The 17,351-nt window shown below is 48.9% G+C and overlaps 6 protein-coding genes across 6 annotated transcripts; 1 reads left to right on the top strand and 5 right to left on the bottom strand.

The window, feature by feature from the left end:
* The first annotated feature begins 874 nt into the window (after positions 1 to 874).
* GGS22DRAFT_91811 (Di-copper centre-containing protein) lies at positions 875 to 3,230 on the top strand. The gene is made up of 8 exons (XM_047968414.1): positions 875 to 1,167; positions 1,226 to 1,302; positions 1,359 to 1,441; positions 1,496 to 1,543; positions 1,604 to 1,969; positions 2,065 to 2,216; positions 2,351 to 2,915; positions 2,967 to 3,230. Exons 1-8 carry the CDS (start codon positions 965 to 967, stop codon positions 3,108 to 3,110), a joined length of 1,638 nt encoding a protein of 545 aa, XP_047821831.1. The 5' UTR covers positions 875 to 964; the 3' UTR covers positions 3,111 to 3,230.
* Positions 3,231 to 3,293: 63 nt separating this feature from the next.
* Positions 3,294 to 5,110, bottom strand: GGS22DRAFT_185378 (glycoside hydrolase superfamily; the record flags this gene model as incomplete). The annotated part of the gene is made up of 2 exons (XM_047964315.1): positions 3,294 to 3,314; positions 3,371 to 5,110. The coding sequence occupies 2 exons, from the start codon at positions 5,108 to 5,110 to the stop codon at positions 3,294 to 3,296; spliced, it is 1,761 nt and encodes a 586-aa protein (XP_047821830.1).
* A 250-nt stretch (positions 5,111 to 5,360) lies between these two features.
* On the bottom strand, positions 5,361 to 7,139 carry GGS22DRAFT_91774 (glutathione S-transferase). Its single transcript, XM_047968413.1, has 3 exons — positions 6,652 to 7,139; positions 6,295 to 6,598; positions 5,361 to 6,185 (listed from the first exon to the last, which is right to left on the bottom strand). Exons 1-3 carry the CDS (start codon positions 6,902 to 6,904, stop codon positions 5,735 to 5,737), a joined length of 1,008 nt encoding a protein of 335 aa, XP_047821829.1. The 5' UTR covers positions 6,905 to 7,139; the 3' UTR covers positions 5,361 to 5,734.
* Positions 7,140 to 7,742: 603 nt separating this feature from the next.
* Positions 7,743 to 9,877, bottom strand: GGS22DRAFT_91765 (uncharacterized protein). Its single transcript, XM_047968412.1, has 7 exons — positions 9,581 to 9,877; positions 9,337 to 9,465; positions 9,239 to 9,244; positions 9,010 to 9,167; positions 8,557 to 8,633; positions 8,394 to 8,490; positions 7,743 to 8,342 (listed from the first exon to the last, which is right to left on the bottom strand). The coding sequence occupies exons 1-7, from the start codon at positions 9,636 to 9,638 to the stop codon at positions 7,923 to 7,925; spliced, it is 945 nt and encodes a 314-aa protein (XP_047821828.1). The 5' UTR covers positions 9,639 to 9,877; the 3' UTR covers positions 7,743 to 7,922.
* A 1,728-nt stretch (positions 9,878 to 11,605) lies between these two features.
* On the bottom strand, positions 11,606 to 15,552 carry GGS22DRAFT_91747 (PXA domain-containing protein). The gene is made up of 2 exons (XM_047968411.1): positions 11,743 to 15,552; positions 11,606 to 11,684 (listed from the first exon to the last, which is right to left on the bottom strand). Exons 1-2 carry the CDS (start codon positions 15,360 to 15,362, stop codon positions 11,624 to 11,626), a joined length of 3,681 nt encoding a protein of 1,226 aa, XP_047821827.1. The 5' UTR covers positions 15,363 to 15,552; the 3' UTR covers positions 11,606 to 11,623.
* A 245-nt stretch (positions 15,553 to 15,797) lies between these two features.
* GGS22DRAFT_154750 (putative methyltransferase) lies at positions 15,798 to 16,942 on the bottom strand. The gene is made up of 2 exons (XM_047960098.1): positions 16,711 to 16,942; positions 15,798 to 16,658 (listed from the first exon to the last, which is right to left on the bottom strand). The coding sequence occupies exons 1-2, from the start codon at positions 16,851 to 16,853 to the stop codon at positions 15,950 to 15,952; spliced, it is 852 nt and encodes a 283-aa protein (XP_047821826.1). The 5' UTR covers positions 16,854 to 16,942; the 3' UTR covers positions 15,798 to 15,949.
* Positions 16,943 to 17,351: the final 409 nt, after the last annotated feature.

Below are 17,351 nucleotides of genomic sequence, written 5' to 3'. Positions count from 1 at the left end.
ACCGCAAAAAGGGTCTCATGTTGTGCGCCACAACGGCGGCGCACAGCCAAAGCTGCGGGTAGACTCATTCCCGGGCTGCTTAGGAGCTCATCCCCGGGCATTGGGGCGTATAGAGCGGATGGGTCCCCGATAGGTCGGCTGCAGCCACGGCTGCCATTATTGTCCACTATTACCATGTGGGATGATATAACTTGGCCTTTACACGGATCACTGATGTTCCTGCAGCCTGCCGAATCCGATGCGTGCTTTGGCTTTACGTGAGAACATGGCTGGAGGTACACACGCACGGAACACGCTTGGGCGTTCCGCAAGGAACGTACGATACTTACCTACTACCTTCGTACTTTTCTACAAGTCCCAACAACAACTTTGCAGGACGACGACGCCGAGGCGGTGAATCGTCGATATTGAAACTTGGCCGAGGATCGGATGACCTACTAGATACCTACCTAGGTAGGTAGAGACCCAACTTATGGCCCGGACATTCCTCAACCACCGCGATTCCGTGGCGGTGGCGCGAAGCGAGATCCGACGAGGTCAGAGACAAACCTCGTGTGCCTTATCGAAATATGTACGATACCTGCTGTGCTGCCTAATATCCACGATTCATAGGTTCATCCCCCACGCGAATGTCGACCTCTGCAGCGTCAGCTCATTGTCTGCTCTAGAGAAGATAGGCGACATGAGATCTCAGCATGAATCACAACGAGTGTACCGAGGGGCCTTTTTACAACACGAAAACCAATGTGCTTATTCTCCTACTACCAGATACGGGGTCCCGTGATCCGCCTCTAAGTACCCCTATCGCGCATCGGAAATCATAGGAGGCTTGCGAGTAGTTAATACGTTCAGTGCTCAACTGGTTATCGAATGTCTTTTGAATCTTGTCCATGGAAGCTGACGCACACACCTGTTACTGTGCCGTTTCCTGTCTACCCCTTGGGCTATTTTGTGCACAACTTTGATGTCGATAATCAGGAGACTAATTCCTTGGGTCGTGTTCGTGTCCGCCGCGGCCCTAACCGCCTCGCCTCCGCCTCGGTTCGACGGACAAGCGCAACAACCAATACCCGTAACCGGACTGACCACCGGCATCAACAATCGGACTGGCGAGTGGCCTGCACGATGGGAAATTAATGCACTTGAGCATGAAGGCGGACCTCGATGGTGGGATTGCCCCTATAACATGCACCTATTTAAAAATAGATATCTAACCGAGGAGCAGGGACCTATATATCCAAGGTCTTGCAGCACTACAAAATAAGACGGAGGCGGATGAGCTATCACATTTCAGCCTCGCGGGTGAGAATCACTTCTGACACCTCAGTTTTCCTCTATCCTCATATGGCATATTACAGGTATTCATGGAATGCCTTACGCCCCGTATAACGGGGTAGGCCCGGTTCCAGGGGGTTCGGGTCGCGGTTTCTGCCCGCACGGTGTATGTCCCCCCCTTTTATCCCATCCGTAAACTCGTACCGCTAACACCGGAAAGGAGGGTCAATTCGTAGCATGGCACCGCGCGTACCTCGCCCTCTACGAGGTATGTAGGCAATTCCATCCAATTCTGATCACGAATGACTCATTTTCTTTCTCATCACAGCAAATCCTCGGCTCCGAAATCCGCCGCATCGCCGCGCAATACAACACCAGCTACCGGAACTTCACGTACCGTGAGGCCGCTCGCACCTTCCGTCTGCCGTACTGGGACTGGGCCTCTAACGCGCAACTGCCGCCGGCGTGCGCTACGTTGAATGTCACGGTGACGGGTCCATTCGGACCCCTGACTATGCGCAACCCGCTATATAGTTACAAATGGCCGACGTACCCCCTGAACGAGACGCAGTTCCCAGGGTCTGCAGGCTTTCCAGACGAGACGACGCGGGCTTCGGATGGGAAAAGCGACTTTAGCCTCGACGTAGTGAATGCGAATTTGGCGGCTGTGGCGGGACAGTTGAGGGATCAGGTTGTGAGTTAGCTGCTCATTTGGTAAAACACAGGTTGGATTTTATCGTCGTACATAATTGGAGTTGGAGCTGACGTTGTTTTTTGGTCCGGATGTAGTACCGCACCTTTGCCTTCGCCGAGACCTACGACCAGATGTCGTCGACGGCGGACCCGGCGGGGTTGAGTCTGGAGGCGGCGCATAACATCGTGCATGATGCTGTCGGGGGCACGTTTGCGTTTATCGCTGTAACGGCTTTTGATTCGCTTTTGTACGTGGATTTCCTGCCTCTCTCATTTGACCACCTTTTCTGTCTATCTTTCTCTTCGGGTTGTACCAAACCGACAAGATAGTACTTATTCGCAATCATCGATTCCTTCTGATCCATCTAATCCACATAAACAGTATGCTCCACCACGCCAACGTCGACCGCCTCGCCGCACTATGGCAAGCCGCTCACCCCGATAACACTTACCAGTCGCAGACCTACATTACTGGTGGCCTATATGGAATTGCTCGCGGCGATAACGTAACAGCTAAGAGCCCGGTGAAGCCGTTCTATCGCGCCGATGGCAAGTCCTTCCATACGGGAATCAGCACCTCGTCGATTGATGCGTTTGGGTATACATACCCCGAGCTCAAGGGCTGGGGTCTTAGTCAGTATCAGGGGAGTGGTGTTATATCTCGTATTAATAGCCTCTATGGCAGTAATGGCGATAATAACAACACGCTAGCTGGTGATGAGTGGTTTGTGGAAATCGCTGTTAATCGGTCTGAGCTGGAACTACCTTGCAATATTAATGTCCGTGTAGGAGAAGTTTTCGCCGGACGAATGGCGCTTCTTGGAATGCCTACGCACGGTTTGGCTCATTCTAAGATTTCCCTGCGAAGGGCCCTTGGATTGAACAGGATAGGTCGTGATGCGATGCAAAGAACATTGCTAGAGCAGCTTAGGGTCGAGATCACTAAGGTAAGTGATTCCATACCCAGATCAACTATCTAATACCTATACCAAAAACAGGGAAATGGAGCTATGATCGATGCTAAAGATGTCGCGGGACTAATAGTGAATCTCGCATCTATTGATATCATGTCTCGCGGGAACGACTCTGAGTTCACCAAGTATGGAAATAAAAGAGTTGTTCCGCTTGGGAGGGTTGGATAGGTGTTTGCGGAGGTCCCTTATTTTTCACGCCTGAGATGTACGACTTCTATTAACTCTAATTCTAGTATTACGCGATCTAATTTTTAATACTATTTATTAATAATTATCTTGCCTTGTATATCTCGAATTTTCTTCTTATATGCTTACAATAACAGGTTGTTCAAAGCCGATGAAATTAGTCAATTACTTTTTACTCTTCTCATCCTATTAAGAAGTACTTTTCAGGCTACTTGAAATTACATCATAAACACAGCAGCTACCGCGCCCATTAACAACGCAGTCCAAGCCATCATTCCTTTCCCACTTGCGCCTGAAATCTCGGGGGAAGTATGACCTCCAGACCCAGAACCCGAAGTACCGTTCGACGCGCCCCCAATCTCAAGTAGCACGCCCTCAGCCCGTCTTACACTAATCACCAACGCTCCATTCTGTCCTACCTGGAGCGTCTCCACGACCTCCTGGCCCACCTTCTTACCAGTCCGCGCATCAAACGTAACACCAGAGACAGCAACACCGCTCTTCGCATTCGTCCCCGGACCCGTAAGTCTCGTAACACCGACCTTGCTCCCAGCAGCCCACGGCGTCGCAACAGTGATCGTAGCATTCGGCCTCGCACCCTGACTAAAGAAAGTGCCATCCGTCGCTTTAAGAGTAGAGTTATTAGCCAGACCCTGCGTGCCATTCCAAACCCCCATATCCAAGAACACCAACTTCTTCAGCTCCCCCTTCGTCGCGTTCTTCGCCCCACTCCCACTATACACCGCAAATCCGCTCAAATCACTCGAATTCGCCCCGGGCAGCGCCGCAACACTCAGCTCCTCGCCCCTTGCCGCAGCAACGACCTTCGCGATGAAATAGTGCCCGTACCAATTCGCGCGGATCCCGGCCCCCAGCGTCTCGTTCTTCAGGACATACCCCTTCGGCGTGAAAGCGCTATACTCGCTCTGCCCGCCTAAATGAAAATACGTCTTCCTAATCCCGATCGTCGCGCCCGTGAGCACGTAATCCGCGCCCCATAGCGCCGCGCCGAAGGTGTCGCTGATCCCGCTCTTGCCCCCGCACGACACCGAGTTCGTCTCGCCCATCACGAGGTGCGACCCCGCTGCTTCCGCGGCCGCGGCTTGTGGCGCGTATTGCGAGACGTTGAGCCAGAGCGTCGTGTGGTTCGAGAGAAGATCCAATCGCATGCGCAGCCAGCGCGGGCCGTCGCAGGTGGATTGCGGGTACAGGTGAGTCGCGTACGTGCCCACGACCTCGCGATCCGCTGCTGTTTCCGCGAGCGTCAGGTTCTCGATGCTGAAGTCGTCGATTTCGTCTTGTTGGTCCGGAACCCATGGCGGGTCCGCGAACACGCCTGATTGGAACTTCGGCGGCGCTTTCGCTGACTTATACCATTCCGAACCGACGATTTGTCCGCTTAGGTTCCGGAATTGTTCGAGGTAAGTCGCTACGTTCCACGACGGGTCTCGCCAGCTCTTTTTGATGAAATGGTCGATTTCGTTGCCGAGCTCGAAGAGCGTCAGTTTTGACCCGAGAGCGGTGTACGCGGCGCTGGCTTCGGCTACGGCGTTGGCCCAGTTGGAGGTGTTTACCCCGAGGTTGAGAGTGTATATGAGTTCCGTGTCGGATGGGAAGTAGTTCGCCCAGCCATCGTACCAACTAGGCGTGATGTTGAAGATCTTCGTGGTTAGGAGGTCCGGGATTGCGACGGAGGCGTTGCCTGTGGATAGCGTGGGGTGGAAGTACGTCTGGTCGGCTGTGTTGCCTCCGACGCGGATGCCGGGAGGCTTGCCGGTTACGTCTTTGATGGCGCTGAGGAGGGTGTTGGCGAAAGGCGTGCTGACGTAGTCATTGACCCAGATAGGCTCTATCGAGTACCCGTAAACATCCGGGACGAGGGGTCGCGGAGAAAGAGTGCTCGGGATATCGACGACGACGTCCTGACTCGCGACCTCGACAGCAGCGACTAGGGCCGCGAGAGCAACTGAACGAACGGACATGGTCGGCTAATTAGGTACTGTTACCTAGCTGTACCAATTTGTAAAGGCAGAAGGAAGCAGCTTCAGCTCTCGCACTGGACGAGAACGAGAGCGAAACCCGAGAGAGAGGGAGAGCATGATCTGGCCATTTTATTTACTTGCCCAGCCATACATCACGTCACCTCGGTTCGCGTCCCGAACCCATTCCCCCAATATGCTCCGACGGTGACCAGGTACGACGTAGCATTCCCAGATCCCAAGACCGGGGCTGCTAGGGTAAAATTGCGGGGACCTTGGGGGAATTGGGGATGGCACGGTCGACGATCCGGGAAAATTCACTCCGAAGCTAGACAATTTCCACCTGTGGGAAGCGAACGCGGCAGCTGTATACTCTGTAATTGGGAGGCTTCTAGCCGACACAATCATTTACCTAGTCCTGTCCTGAGGCTAAAAAAGTATCGTGATCCTTCACAACACTATTCTAAGCGACGTTCAGGGGTTTGGTGTACTTGATCTTGATTTATTATTTCATAATCTTATGCCAACGTTCTAGCCAATGTTAGGTAAATAATGCATACCTAGATCCCAGATATATACCAACAGGGTACACGCTGCCAAGACACATATATTCCCTTCTATCTCACTTTAAGGAGTGGTGTACTTATACCCGTACTTCTCCTGCGCCTCCTTCAAGTACTTGTCCGACTCCTCAGCTTGCGCCTTCTTCTCCGGGTCGGTCGCCAAAGTCTTTAGGTAAGCGGCGTTGGTAAAAGAGCTCTCCTGCGGTATCGCGAGTCCCTTCTTCACAGCGGGACGTTCGTTGATGCGGTCGAGCCACTTCTGGATGTTGGGGAACCGGCTGATGTCAATGCCGCTGAGAATCAACATGTTGGCCCAGCCGAATATGTTGATGTCGGCGATGCTGTACTTGCCCTTCCCGGGACCGACGATGTAGTCGCGTCCCTCGAGCCGCTTGTCTAGGATGCCGTAGAGACGCTCTGATTCGCCGACATATCGTTGTGTGGCATACGGGATCTTCTCCTTCGCGAAACGGAAGAAGTGGTTTGCTTGGCCTTGCATCGGACCAACGCCACCGCTATTCGAGTTGTTGTCAGTGAACCAATACTTTGCTTTGCTACAAATTCATCGTGGGGCACCCTAAGTCGGTAGGGAGGAATAGTTAAGCAAACTGTTGAGACACATACTGCTGCCAGGCCATCCACTGCTCAGCGACACTGTAGTCGTCACTCTCTACAGGGAAGCTGAATTTGTTTTCGGGGTCGTAGTGACGCGTCAGGTAAGTGAGAATCGGAAGACCTTCAAAGACGGCAAAGTCGTTCCTGTCATGGTCGACGATGGCCGGGATACGACCGTTGGGGTTAATTGCCGTAAACCACGGCTCCTTCTGCGTGTTCTTCATGATATTGATGGATTGCCATGTGTACTCCTTGCCATAGGCAGCCTTGAGCTCCTCAAGAATGATGGACACTTTGTGGCCATTGGGTGTCCCTATATGAATTAGGCAATGTTCTAGTTACCTCTAAATACCTAGATGAACATACCAAAGGTTAAGAGCTCAATGCCACTCTTGGCGATGAGACCGGTTGGTTCAGACATTTCGGGATCTAGCTGCTCTTGTGTTGACGTAGGTGGCTTCTGTGCAGTTGTGCGTGATGTGGAGAAGGGCTTTTTGTGGTATAATGTATATAATGTTGTGGTGTTGTTATATTGTCGTAGATAAGACCAAGATGAGAGACGGACAGAGGGGATTCTTATAGACTGCGGCACCAGGCTGCGGAAAGTATTGGCCGACATGAGGAGTAGAACTATATTTGGTGTTTCCGCTAAATCCGGCTTTGTCTGATGCAGGCTGCCAGGCTGCTAGGTTGCTAAGGAGACTTTACAAATCCAACGGCGAAACTCTAAGCCTATGCCGTTGAAGTATAGAAGTATTCAATTAATGTGGGGTGTGACACAGAACTGAAACTGGTATGTCTTTGGAATATCATCTTCTTATTTGGGTCTTTGGAATATGCTGCTCGGATTTCTAAGCAGAATAACGGTCTAGAAGTTGCTCCGGTTTCAATCATGCGGCACCGAATGAACATCAACTATAGATAGCTATTTGGATTAATAAGATTAATAAGCAAACAAACGGATCCGAACCCTAACAACTCCAGGGCTCTAATATATGTACTATGGGATAAACTACTGTCATCCACCCCTTGCTTTGCCAGGCAAGCAAGTGCCTTGTTTCTCCTAGTGGGTAATCATTTTGTGGTTGGTGACTTGCTTCACTGTTAAGCATTGATTGCTAGGTGCTTAGTGGGACTAGGGCTAGGTACCGGTATCCTTTTTGTAACGATCGGATCTAGCGATAGGGGGTATACTTGCATAGCTAGCCTGCATATATGTATGCAGCTTCCTCGTAGCTCCATCGGCTCCCGCATTATGTACCTAGGAAAGCATATCATTCGGTCTTCGTAAAATCAACTGCCACTATCTTTGCTTGATCATACACGCGATTAACCTGAAGCCAACCAGAGCATGGTTCAACCAAGCCTGTCAGATCATGGAATCCATTTTGCATCCTAACCCTGCCGCCCTCATCAACACATCGAAACCGGCCGTAGAAAACTCGTACTTTTATACCCGTATAGGTTACCCCTGAACGTAAATTTGTCCCCCTTTTTTGTCGTAACCTGTTTCGTAGCTTTGATTCCTATACTGTACCTTAAAATACGGCATAGTGAGCCGGCCTTATGGGCAAGAAACGGCGCGGTATCTAGATAACGTAAGGGGGGTCGTTCAAATAAAGTTGAACTTGAGAAATTTACCAGTAACCACCACCACCTCGACGGTAATCCTCTCGAGGATAACCGGCACCTTCGCGAGCTCCGTATCCACCATCCCGAGGTGGAAAGTCTCGCGGAGGTCGATCATAGGGTCGGCCGTTGACGTACGGGTCCGGAGGGGGGCCGTACTCGCGTCGGTACGGGTCCTCGTATCGTCCACGCGGAGGCGGATAGTCATCGATGGGTCCGCGGCGTGGCGGCGACCTGTAACGACGATCGTCGTAATAATCACGACGAGGAGGGCTCCTGTCGCGATAATCATCGCGATAACCGCGGGGGCTGTAGCCACGAGGCGGACCACGTCGATCGTATCCGTCACCAGGTGGGCCGTGAGGTCGACGACCCGTAGGAGAACGCGAGCGACCGCCGCGCTCGCGGACAGGGAAATCCGGCTGGGTCTGGTACGCGGAGTTAGCACGTGCAGGGTAGGGGGAGGTTTCTAGACTTACGTCGGCAATGCAGTTGACTCGCTGTCCTTTGAACTCGCGTCCATCAAGCTTCTCCACTGCAGTCTTCAAATCCGCAGCAGTTTCAAACTCGACGAAGCTTTAAACGTATTAATTAGCCGATATGTAGGTAAATTAAGTGGGCATGTGGGAATCATTCACTTACCCACGGCCATTGCCGTCGCGGCCGGTCTCTGAGTAGACAACATCCAGACTAGATTGTCGGGCAAAGTCTTTAAGGTCCTAGATCCAGATTCCATGTAAGTGGAGGGTCCGAGGAGCGGAGTAAAACATATGCGAATAAGGCCAAAATCTCCAACTCCAGAAGCAGCACCAGCAAAGGAATGCGGTCAAACCAATCCAAGCAGGCGGCTAGGTCCAACATGGAAATCCTCAAGGAACCTTGACCAGCTCCTAAGACCTGTCCGCCAGAAGTTGGGATAGTTAAATCGATGGGCACGACATCACAAGCAAAGTGTTGGCTGATATCAGCGTCCTCGCTACTGAGGCGAAAAAAAAGCACACGGCGCAAGACGGATCTCTGTTACCAAGGAAGGGAAAGCATGATCTAAAGCCAGAATCCGAGGGCGAAGAACGGGAAAACGGGAGTTAAACAGACCTGCCAGCTGGTTTCATTGGGAAGTCCAGTTATCTGCATGCGATGAGGAGTACGGCGAGGGCGCGGAGCGCTGCGCTCGTGGCCACCGAAGCCTTCGCGGTGACGAGAGCCTCGGGCGAATTGTACGGTTAGGCGTTCGCCCATGAAGTCAGATCCATCTTTTCGTCAATATTAGCCAGGACACAGGAAAATCAGGAGAGACGGTAGCCAGGAACGGTCCAAGACGTACGGAAAGCTGCGATGCGGCAAAGTTAGCTATTGAATTTGTACCCCGAGAAAAAAAAAGCCGGAGAAGTTATGATAGGGTGGGGTTTGTAGTATGCTCACCAGGAACAACATCGCGCGCATCCATAGGATCCTTGTATTCGATGAAGCCAAAGCCATTCATCAGCTTTACCTCGGTAATCTCGCCAGTGCCATGGGTCGCGAAGTGAGCTTCGACATCGGCCTTGGTAGCTAATTGCGAGCATTAGCAACAACAACAACAGGGCGACACGCTAAGCTAGCTCAAGCTCTGTTACACCGCAACACAAGCTTGAACAAACTTTAAGATACCAGTATAGCTACTTACCACCCTTGGGCAGGTTTCCCAGATAGAGCCTGGTAGCAGAAACCTCAGTGGATGCCATAATTGCGATCGGTTATAACTTGCAGGCGCAGAGGTCTGATTTGGACGAAGACCTAAATGGAAGCTAAGAGTCTCGTGCGCGACGAGTAGGAAGGGTCCTCGTCTGCAAATAAGTCGCAAAGACTACAGCAGCCTAGATCAATTTATTCGATGAAAGATGACCCAATCAGGCGAATTGTGATTTTGTGTGGGAACCGTGAAGAAAGACCAGGACCAGGAAAAAAACCCAACGAGGGGGGGAGAAAACCCTCGAAGGTGTCAAATGTGTGGGTAGCCGAAATGACGATGTGGGAGGGAGGGTTTGGATAGACTGGCCAGACTTCCAAGATTTTGATTTGGGAAGGAAAAAGAGAGGTAGTGATCTTGATGTTAGGACGTCAAGATTTTTGAGGTGGGAGGAGTTGTTAGGTTGTCAGGTTCAGGTTACGGCTGCGGGTTGCAGTTTGTATGATTAAGACCCGACGATGCAACTGCTGAAATTAATAAAGTTGACAAGTGATTAATGCAGAGGCGAGTGTGATGGGTAAGAGACTGCGGACATGGGAAGGTGTGAAGAAGGTGCGAAGAGCAAGGTGCACGGTACACTTAAAAATATGGGGGCGGCAAAGATCATCTCCCCGCACAGACCAAACACGGCAGCCTAAGGTACCTAAAAGTATGTGGACCCGTTTAGATCGAACTTAACGGCTACGTACTTTGTAGCTTGGCAGCTTCAATTGATGCTCAATGGTAACGCTCAATACAACATGAACACAGCATATCTGATATGATGATTTGTCCAAGCACGTCACATTAGGTTTTCACGAAACCAATACTCTCCTCGATTTGAACTAATATTAATAATATATATTAATAACAAAGGAAGTTGAAGGAACTTGTTTTTTGAGACTTCTAAACTTATTGAAATCACGTTTGATATTAACAACAAAATTAATTTTAAAAAAAGGTAGGTACAGTGAAACCCTACCATAACGATATGAAAAAAACATAGAATTCTAATCGTTATATCGAAGTATCGCTATAGAATAAGTATCCACTTTTAGATATTGTTGCCTAAAATGGTAAAGCCCGTAGCGCACAGACATAAAATGTTCGATGTTATACCAAAGTGGGGTAATTATGGTACAAAAAGGGCTTAGTTCCTTCTTAAAATGGAAGGATTTTCATAAAAATTTACCTGTTTATAACGATTTTAGTGGTGACTAAGCCAAAAGCTAACGATAATTCGTTATGGCAAAATTATCGTTATTTCCCATACAAATTTCAAAAATCCGGAAAAAAAGTTCGTTATACCGGGGTATCGTTATGTACTAGGATCGTTATGGTAGGGTTTCACTGTACTTATCTTGACTTGGATGGCCACACTTGCGACTGGCGGGTAGTGGCTTCAAAAAAGGAAATCCAGACTGATTAATTGAAGGCTGGAAATAGGAAATGATTTATTAGTTCATTCATCATTTCCTCAATTCAATTCAAGTTTCTAATTGCTCGATGTCTTTAATTCACCAATTCAACAATTGACTGAAAGACGCCAGATGAGGTTTGATTATTGATTAAAATTTGCCGGTAATATCCTTTCGGGCTTAGGAAACATTATGAGTAGGCGCCTGAAAACATTGGATGGGTACTTGTTTGAACTACCCCAGACTTTCAGTTGTATGTACGTTGTAGGCACTGCTCGCCTCACCTATCTAGATTCTAGGTAGGTACCGGGTTCCTGGATACATCTTTAAGCATGGATACCCAGGAGATAAGTATAACAAGCGATCATCGCCTCATCTTCCTTGTTGCAACTCTTAATTCAGCGCCCTGTCATTCCAAGCACACAAAAGACACACAAAAGACATACCCTACCAACTACGATGGTATCAAATACATATTCATTAGCATTCATCAGCGCCTTGATGACATCCTAAACACTCCGGTCCGAACGCCTTGCTATGCTGCGTAGAAGAAGAAAAATGACGATGGCTACAGTTTAACGGACTAATCTCCGTTGAATAAAATGTCGATAAGCTCGTCCAGAATGGTGAAAGTCAGATGTGAGCTATGATAATTCGTCAGCACTGGAGCACGGAGCGTCGGATTTCAGGATAGGTACATACTTTAATCTTGAGTTATTCAGCGTCGCGAAGATTCTGCGGCTTGCTGCTTGGGCATTCAGCCGCCCAACCACATTTCCGGCCAAATCTGGAACTAACGTGGCTAGCATCAAGCTTGCCTCCCTGCGAGTCCGTGCCTTTTCTGGCGGTGTCCTAGGCTGTTTGTTTTTGTTGATCTGTCCTCCGGGCCACATGCTGTTCCTTAAGAGTGCAATGTATTTAAGAACGGCCTCTTCTTGGACTAATACCTTGAAGTTGTCCCGCACCTTTCGCTCAATAGTGCCCCCAAGCATTTGGTGTAAAACGACAACGACAGCTCGCCCACGAAGCCAATTGTTACCCCTGTTAAGACCGAATACTTCGAGGAATATATCGCAGATAGGTTTGATGAAAGGCTCAAGCTCCTTGTTTTCGAATGCATTCAACTCAGCTTCAGCTTCAGCCGTTGTCATGGCGTCCTCGTTGATGCTGAGTGGCATTGTGCTCATCTGACTTGTAGCGGCTGCGATTAGATTCTGACCTGCTATAGAGAGCTGATCCAAGACAGGTATATTTCCTAGGATATCTTCCATGCCATCGGTAACGGAATCGTATAGGCGAGTGATCATATCCTTCTTGTCTTCACGGCTCATTAAATCTTCTCCTTGGGTAATTACGCTTTGTGATAGGAAAGCCCGCAGATCCCTGCTCCGGCATACGTCTGGCAAGAGAAGCAGCTGGCTTAAATACTGTTCTAAAGCGTCGCGTCGCTTGCGGAGAAAATCGCTCTGAAGCTTCATTACCATTCGACGCCGTGGAAAATCAAGATTTCGTACTGATGGATATCTATCCCTTAGCTTCTGGTGAAGTTCGTGGAATTCGCTGTACCGTCGTGTCACGATCCAAGTGGCTGCGGGCATCTTCTCACCAGCGTCTCTCTTTACCTCAACGACATAAAGAGCAAATTCCTTGCCATCCTCCTCTCGCCCCACCTGGATGGACTTGATTTTGATCGACGCTCGTCCGTAGAGACTATTATCATTCTCTTGAATTACATATTGTTGTCTTTGCAGTTCTTTTCGCCTGAGTTCCCTCTGTAAACTTGCTTTTGATTTTCGTAAAATGCGCAACTCGGCTGTGTTGTTTGTCAATTCAGCCTTTTTCGTTAGGGATTCTATAACGGCTTCTTGAGCAGCAAGACGTTCAATATCATTCGTGAGGGCTGTGATAGCCTCCGCAAGCCCAAGGTCTCCTGGTGCAGCCTCGTGCACTTCATCCTCGGTATCAGCAATTTCATCGTTGTGATCTTGTTCGTCTGATAAGAACTTGTCTTCATCACCAAAGAGGTCATCATCCATGAAAACGCCGATCCTAGATGCCGCGCTTACAAGTCCAAGCGATGCCAAACTAGGCTTCTCGACTTCTTTTCCGGATTGTATTGGACGTTGTTGGTCAATTGAGCCTCTAGCTGAACCATTATCCTGCCCCGAGAACATACTCGAAGCTCCATCATCGTTTTCGCCAAATAGCGACTCGCGAAGAGCCTCCGCTGTTTTTGGTCGATTATCGTCTTCCATAATATTATTAAGTGCCTCCTCTACCGCCTGCACAACTTGGGTATCTGGTACAGGTATTAATGGCTCCTGGTCAAGACTTAACAGTGAATCAGTCATCGGGTCATGTTCCAAATCATCATCATCGAATAATGGCGAAGCTACGCCATCATCTAGCGACCGTCGATGGCCCATCAAGGGATCCGAGCTATGGCTGCCATTCGAATTGGGGGTTCTTAGGTCCGAAGCAGAAAGACCTCGTCTGACTTGGCCATTGGACGTGTTTAGCTTCGGGTTGAGCTTTGTGACAGGCGAAGGTTTCAATGCATACGACTGCGAAGCGCGAACAAGCGGCGGGACAACGGCTGGTCCTGCTTGTGGCTGTCGAGCTAAAGGAATACTCTTCGAGGCCTCCTCCGACGCCAGCGCCTTGTAGAACAAGTCTGATTTTTTAAATGTGTCGAGAAATCTAGACTGCATATCTTCAAGAACGGCGCTCTGAGTTCGCAATACAGCCCGACGGGCTTTGTAATACTGTGCTGGAGAAGCTGCTCTTCCTGCATCCAGAAACTCACGGATAGTTCGTCGTGAACTGGTGGGAACCTTTAGTTCTTGCTTAGATAAGTATGCTTGGTCGATCTGAGCGAGATCGACACGATCAGATTCGGTCCAAGGGATCAGGGTTGAAGGCAGTTGCTCGTCGTCGGGTCCATCGTCTTCCAGAGGGTTTCGTAGGCCGTCAACAACCAACCAGAATTGTACGAGGGACATCAAGCCTTGTCTATCCATATACTCCATGAAGTAAGAAAGACCTGACGTGTCGCGTAGTAGTTCAACTAAAGAAGCATTCTCCAACTTGGAAGATCCGGAAACTGGCGATGGATTACTTGGCAATGGCACATGTCGACCATCACCACCCGCTGCTAATTGCTGAACTCTCTGATCTAGAAGACGTTTACCCATTTCTAACCGACGAAGATAGATCGGATCCTGGCCATTATACTGCGAGTCCTTCATTAGTTGACTCGCGACTTCACTTCGAAATCGTCTTGCGTCGGATAAATTATTAAGTTTGCGGATTGTACGGATGAATCTTTCGAATCGACGTTCATTATCACTTGGAGAAAGTCGTGGGAACGCTACCGACTTGGAGCTTTTGGGGGTTGGCGACGCATGCGCATCCAAGGCCGCACGAAGTTTACGGACTGTTGATCGATCCTGTAGCATGCTCCGGCCATAGTTCTCCATCACTTGGTTCCAGGTATCGGGCTCAGATAGTAGTTGTAAGGTGGGGAACAAGACAGCACAAGAGACTATTTCGCGAATGATGCTGAATACGGCACGACTATCCAATAAGTTTCTTGGAAGCACTCTTGGTAGGATCTTAGTGACTATGTTCCGTAGATGATCTTGCTGTACTAGCTTCGTATCCGAGTAAGCCAGAGAGGCGGCGGGGTGTAATTTGCCATCCCGATATTTTGCGGCGATAGCTAAATCCAGTTCTTCGGATTCGGTAACATCACGGTTTAATCTGCGACCACGAACCGCTCTTTCAGCATCATAGAAATCCCGAAAGTGAGCTGTCAGTATCGGGGCAATCCTGCTTGTAGCGACCTCTACCAGGTCTGTTTCAAAAAGACGGTCCCTTATGCTAGCCAACGCATGTCTTATGGCATTGTCAACTTCGTTCGCAAACACGGGGTTCTTGCTTATGTTCGAATACCACGACTTGACAAAGTCTCGTACGATCAGATCGAGCAAATCATCCAATGCGTTGGATATCGCGGGTGATTCGGAATATAGAGGTATCTTGATATAAGTCTGTCGAAGTCGTAGGGCAGTCGTTTCTTTACGCCAGGAATCGGCGCCCACAAAGCTAACAGCATTTGGTCGTGCCGATCTGTTCCGTTGGCTATACGTCGAGCCTCGAGATGTTAGTAGCAATAGGCAAACGCCTAGGAAGGATACAATGGTGCCGCCGACGAAGGCATATCCAGCCCATCGAATAGCTGGAAACCAACTAGTTGCATAACCCCATGCGAAAAAGCAGACGACGCCAGCCAAACCGACATCTCTCCCTTTAAGGGCCATACTCGGTTTGAAGTCGCTTAGGTCCCAGCTTCATGATTCGTCCGTGGGGTGTTAAAGTGTTGTAGCAATCGCAAATAAAGACGGATTCCAAGTTGGAAGACGGAATGCTTATCGATTAGAGGTAACACGCAACCACCCGCAGTTTCACTAATAAACTGAATGAAATACTGAGGTACTGTAGAGCTTGAGGTGAATCAGATACGAATTCAAGCGCACGGTCCATCTATGCAAGGTACAAGGTACAAGATACACTACCAGGTGAGACCCACATAGCGGACATTTTCAAGTACCTTAGTACCTAAAATAATCATGGATTCTAATTCTCAACATGTGCATCAAATAATACATAAGTTATAGATATGTAACTTTAAGGTTGACAAAGAGACAAGACGATAAGTCGTTATATACCTACCTACCTAGATATATGAACTTGGGCATACAGGGGTATCTCTACTATTCATTTATGGCCTTCCCAAGTCCCAAATTGATTTTATATCCAGATACATAGGTCCATAGGTAGATAGATACCTAGTCGCCTACTCAAGACATTGCTACAACTTCGATGTTTCCTATGTTACAATTGATTATCACCACGGAGGGTCTTCCAAACGCCGAAACAAGGCAACAAACTTCTGCCCCTTATTTCTCTCAACCTTCTTCCCTTCCTCGGTTTCTGTCCTCATAACTTTCACACATGCATCAGCATCTTGCTCCTCTTCGGATACCCTTTCGAACGACGGGTGGGCTTCAAGATGTTGTACCATCCACTTATGAAGATCCTCCACGTCCGTGATAGTGTACACGATTCCACCCAGCTTCAAGGCGTACGCATACTCCGAGTTTAATGTAGTAGATACGATTCGAGCTTTGTGCTTGCGCTGTTTGAAGTGAGGATCCGGGAAGCAGATGAAGATCTTAGATAGTTGCCCCTTTCTGAAGAAATTGGGAAGAAACTTCATCGTATTGGCCCGTATACAGCCAATGTTCTGAAACCTCTTTTGCTCAGGGTCTTTCGCACGAAGGGCTTTGATGCGATCTTGAACAAATTCCGTTACTTGAGATCGGATCTCCATGCCCACAACCAAGGTATCCGGCATAACAGGAGATAGGGCCACTAATAAGCCACCAAAACCACACCCTATGTCAACAACCTCGACATCCTTCGTCATTTTTTTCGGTGGTGGATTCGATATCGCTTTGACATCTTCAGATGTCTGTGGGAGTGGATTTGGTTGTGCGTCTGCGGCAAATGATGGGAAGAATGTGGACCAATCCATACAGTCGGGTCTAATTGGGCTAACACGGTAAGCCTCAAAATTTTGTACAAAAATAGAGACGGTAGACATACTATGTTAACTTGTGGTCTGAAAAAGGATTTGCATGCGCTCTCTGGCGATAGAATTTCTTCTTAGGCATATTGGTTGTGCCATTTTCTTTCAAGGCCTGACGGTAGTCTTGCCGCTTCTGTTTTTTATTCGGAGGTCCAGGCATATTGAACAGGTGTAGGTAGTGTTAAACACGATGTAGGTATGTGAAGGTGTGAATAACTTTTGAGTAGTCGTTTTAGTTAGAGATAGTTCGTAGATGCGCGAAGTGAAATTCAAGCTGATATGGTGGGGTACACTGTACTAGCTGAAGAGATAGCTGAAGAAGACGCTAAGTGGGGTACCGGGGACGGATGATAAACGATAAGCCAGTATTATTTTGCTCCGGTGAGGAGCTACAACCTTGAAATTTGAATTGATTTTATGTAGCACAGTACGTACCTGAAGTACCATACGCACTTAAGGTCGTAGTTGCCGTGCAGTTGCTGGGCAACCACGCCCCCCAAATCTGCATGCAGTTACCAAAAGGCGGCGAAGCTCAACTTAAACAAAGTCTCCACGAACCATGTGCCTAGTTGGTCAATCGTAACTGACCAGACTAAAAAGGTAAAGTTTAACGACGAAATGTATTCAGCTCGACTTTGAATCCTCTGTTTTTAATCTT

Source organism: Annulohypoxylon maeteangense (assembly GCF_022496945.1).
Source record: "Annulohypoxylon maeteangense strain CBS 123835 unplaced genomic scaffold GGS22scaffold_3, whole genome shotgun sequence".
NCBI classification, from domain to species: domain Eukaryota; kingdom Fungi; phylum Ascomycota; class Sordariomycetes; order Xylariales; family Hypoxylaceae; genus Annulohypoxylon; species Annulohypoxylon maeteangense.
The sequence above is the reverse complement of the archived record's forward strand: the minus strand, read 5'-3'. Positions and strand labels throughout refer to the sequence as shown.

What these genes read in the sequence shown, in the direction of transcription:
- GGS22DRAFT_91774 (XM_047968413.1), bottom strand. Translation starts at nt 6,904, where the DNA reads ATGTCGGCCAATACTTTCCGCAGCCTGGTGCCGCAGTCTATAAGAATC. An exon ending in CATTGAGCTCTTAACCTTTG is followed by an intron (nt 6,599 to 6,651) that starts GTATGTTCATCT and finishes TAATTCATATAG; the next exon opens with GGACACCCAATGGCCACAAA. An exon ending in CAGTGGATGGCCTGGCAGCA is followed by an intron (nt 6,186 to 6,294) that starts GTATGTGTCTCA and finishes CAACTCGAATAG; the next exon opens with CGGTGGCGTTGGTCCGATGC.
- GGS22DRAFT_91765 (XM_047968412.1), bottom strand. Translation starts at nt 9,638, where the DNA reads ATGGCATCCACTGAGGTTTCTGCTACCAGGCTCTATCTGGGAAACCTG. An exon ending in CGCGACGGCAATGGCCGTGG is followed by an intron (nt 8,491 to 8,556) that starts GTAAGTGAATGA and finishes ATACGTTTAAAG; the next exon opens with CTTCGTCGAGTTTGAAACTG. An exon ending in GAGTCAACTGCATTGCCGAC is followed by an intron (nt 8,343 to 8,393) that starts GTAAGTCTAGAA and finishes TCCGCGTACCAG; the next exon opens with ACCCAGCCGGATTTCCCTGT.
- GGS22DRAFT_91747 (XM_047968411.1), bottom strand. Translation starts at nt 15,362, where the DNA reads ATGGCCCTTAAAGGGAGAGATGTCGGTTTGGCTGGCGTCGTCTGCTTT. An exon ending in CTGAATAACTCAAGATTAAA is followed by an intron (nt 11,685 to 11,742) that starts GTATGTACCTAT and finishes GAATTATCATAG; the next exon opens with CTCACATCTGACTTTCACCA.
- GGS22DRAFT_154750 (XM_047960098.1), bottom strand. Translation starts at nt 16,853, where the DNA reads ATGCCTGGACCTCCGAATAAAAAACAGAAGCGGCAAGACTACCGTCAG. An exon ending in TCAGACCACAAGTTAACATA is followed by an intron (nt 16,659 to 16,710) that starts GTATGTCTACCG and finishes TTACCGTGTTAG; the next exon opens with CCCAATTAGACCCGACTGTA.
- GGS22DRAFT_91811 (XM_047968414.1), top strand. Translation starts at nt 965, where the DNA reads ATGTCGATAATCAGGAGACTAATTCCTTGGGTCGTGTTCGTGTCCGCC. An exon ending in CGTACCTCGCCCTCTACGAG is followed by an intron (nt 1,544 to 1,603) that starts GTATGTAGGCAA and finishes TTCTCATCACAG; the next exon opens with CAAATCCTCGGCTCCGAAAT. An exon ending in GACAGTTGAGGGATCAGGTT is followed by an intron (nt 1,970 to 2,064) that starts GTGAGTTAGCTG and finishes GTCCGGATGTAG; the next exon opens with TACCGCACCTTTGCCTTCGC.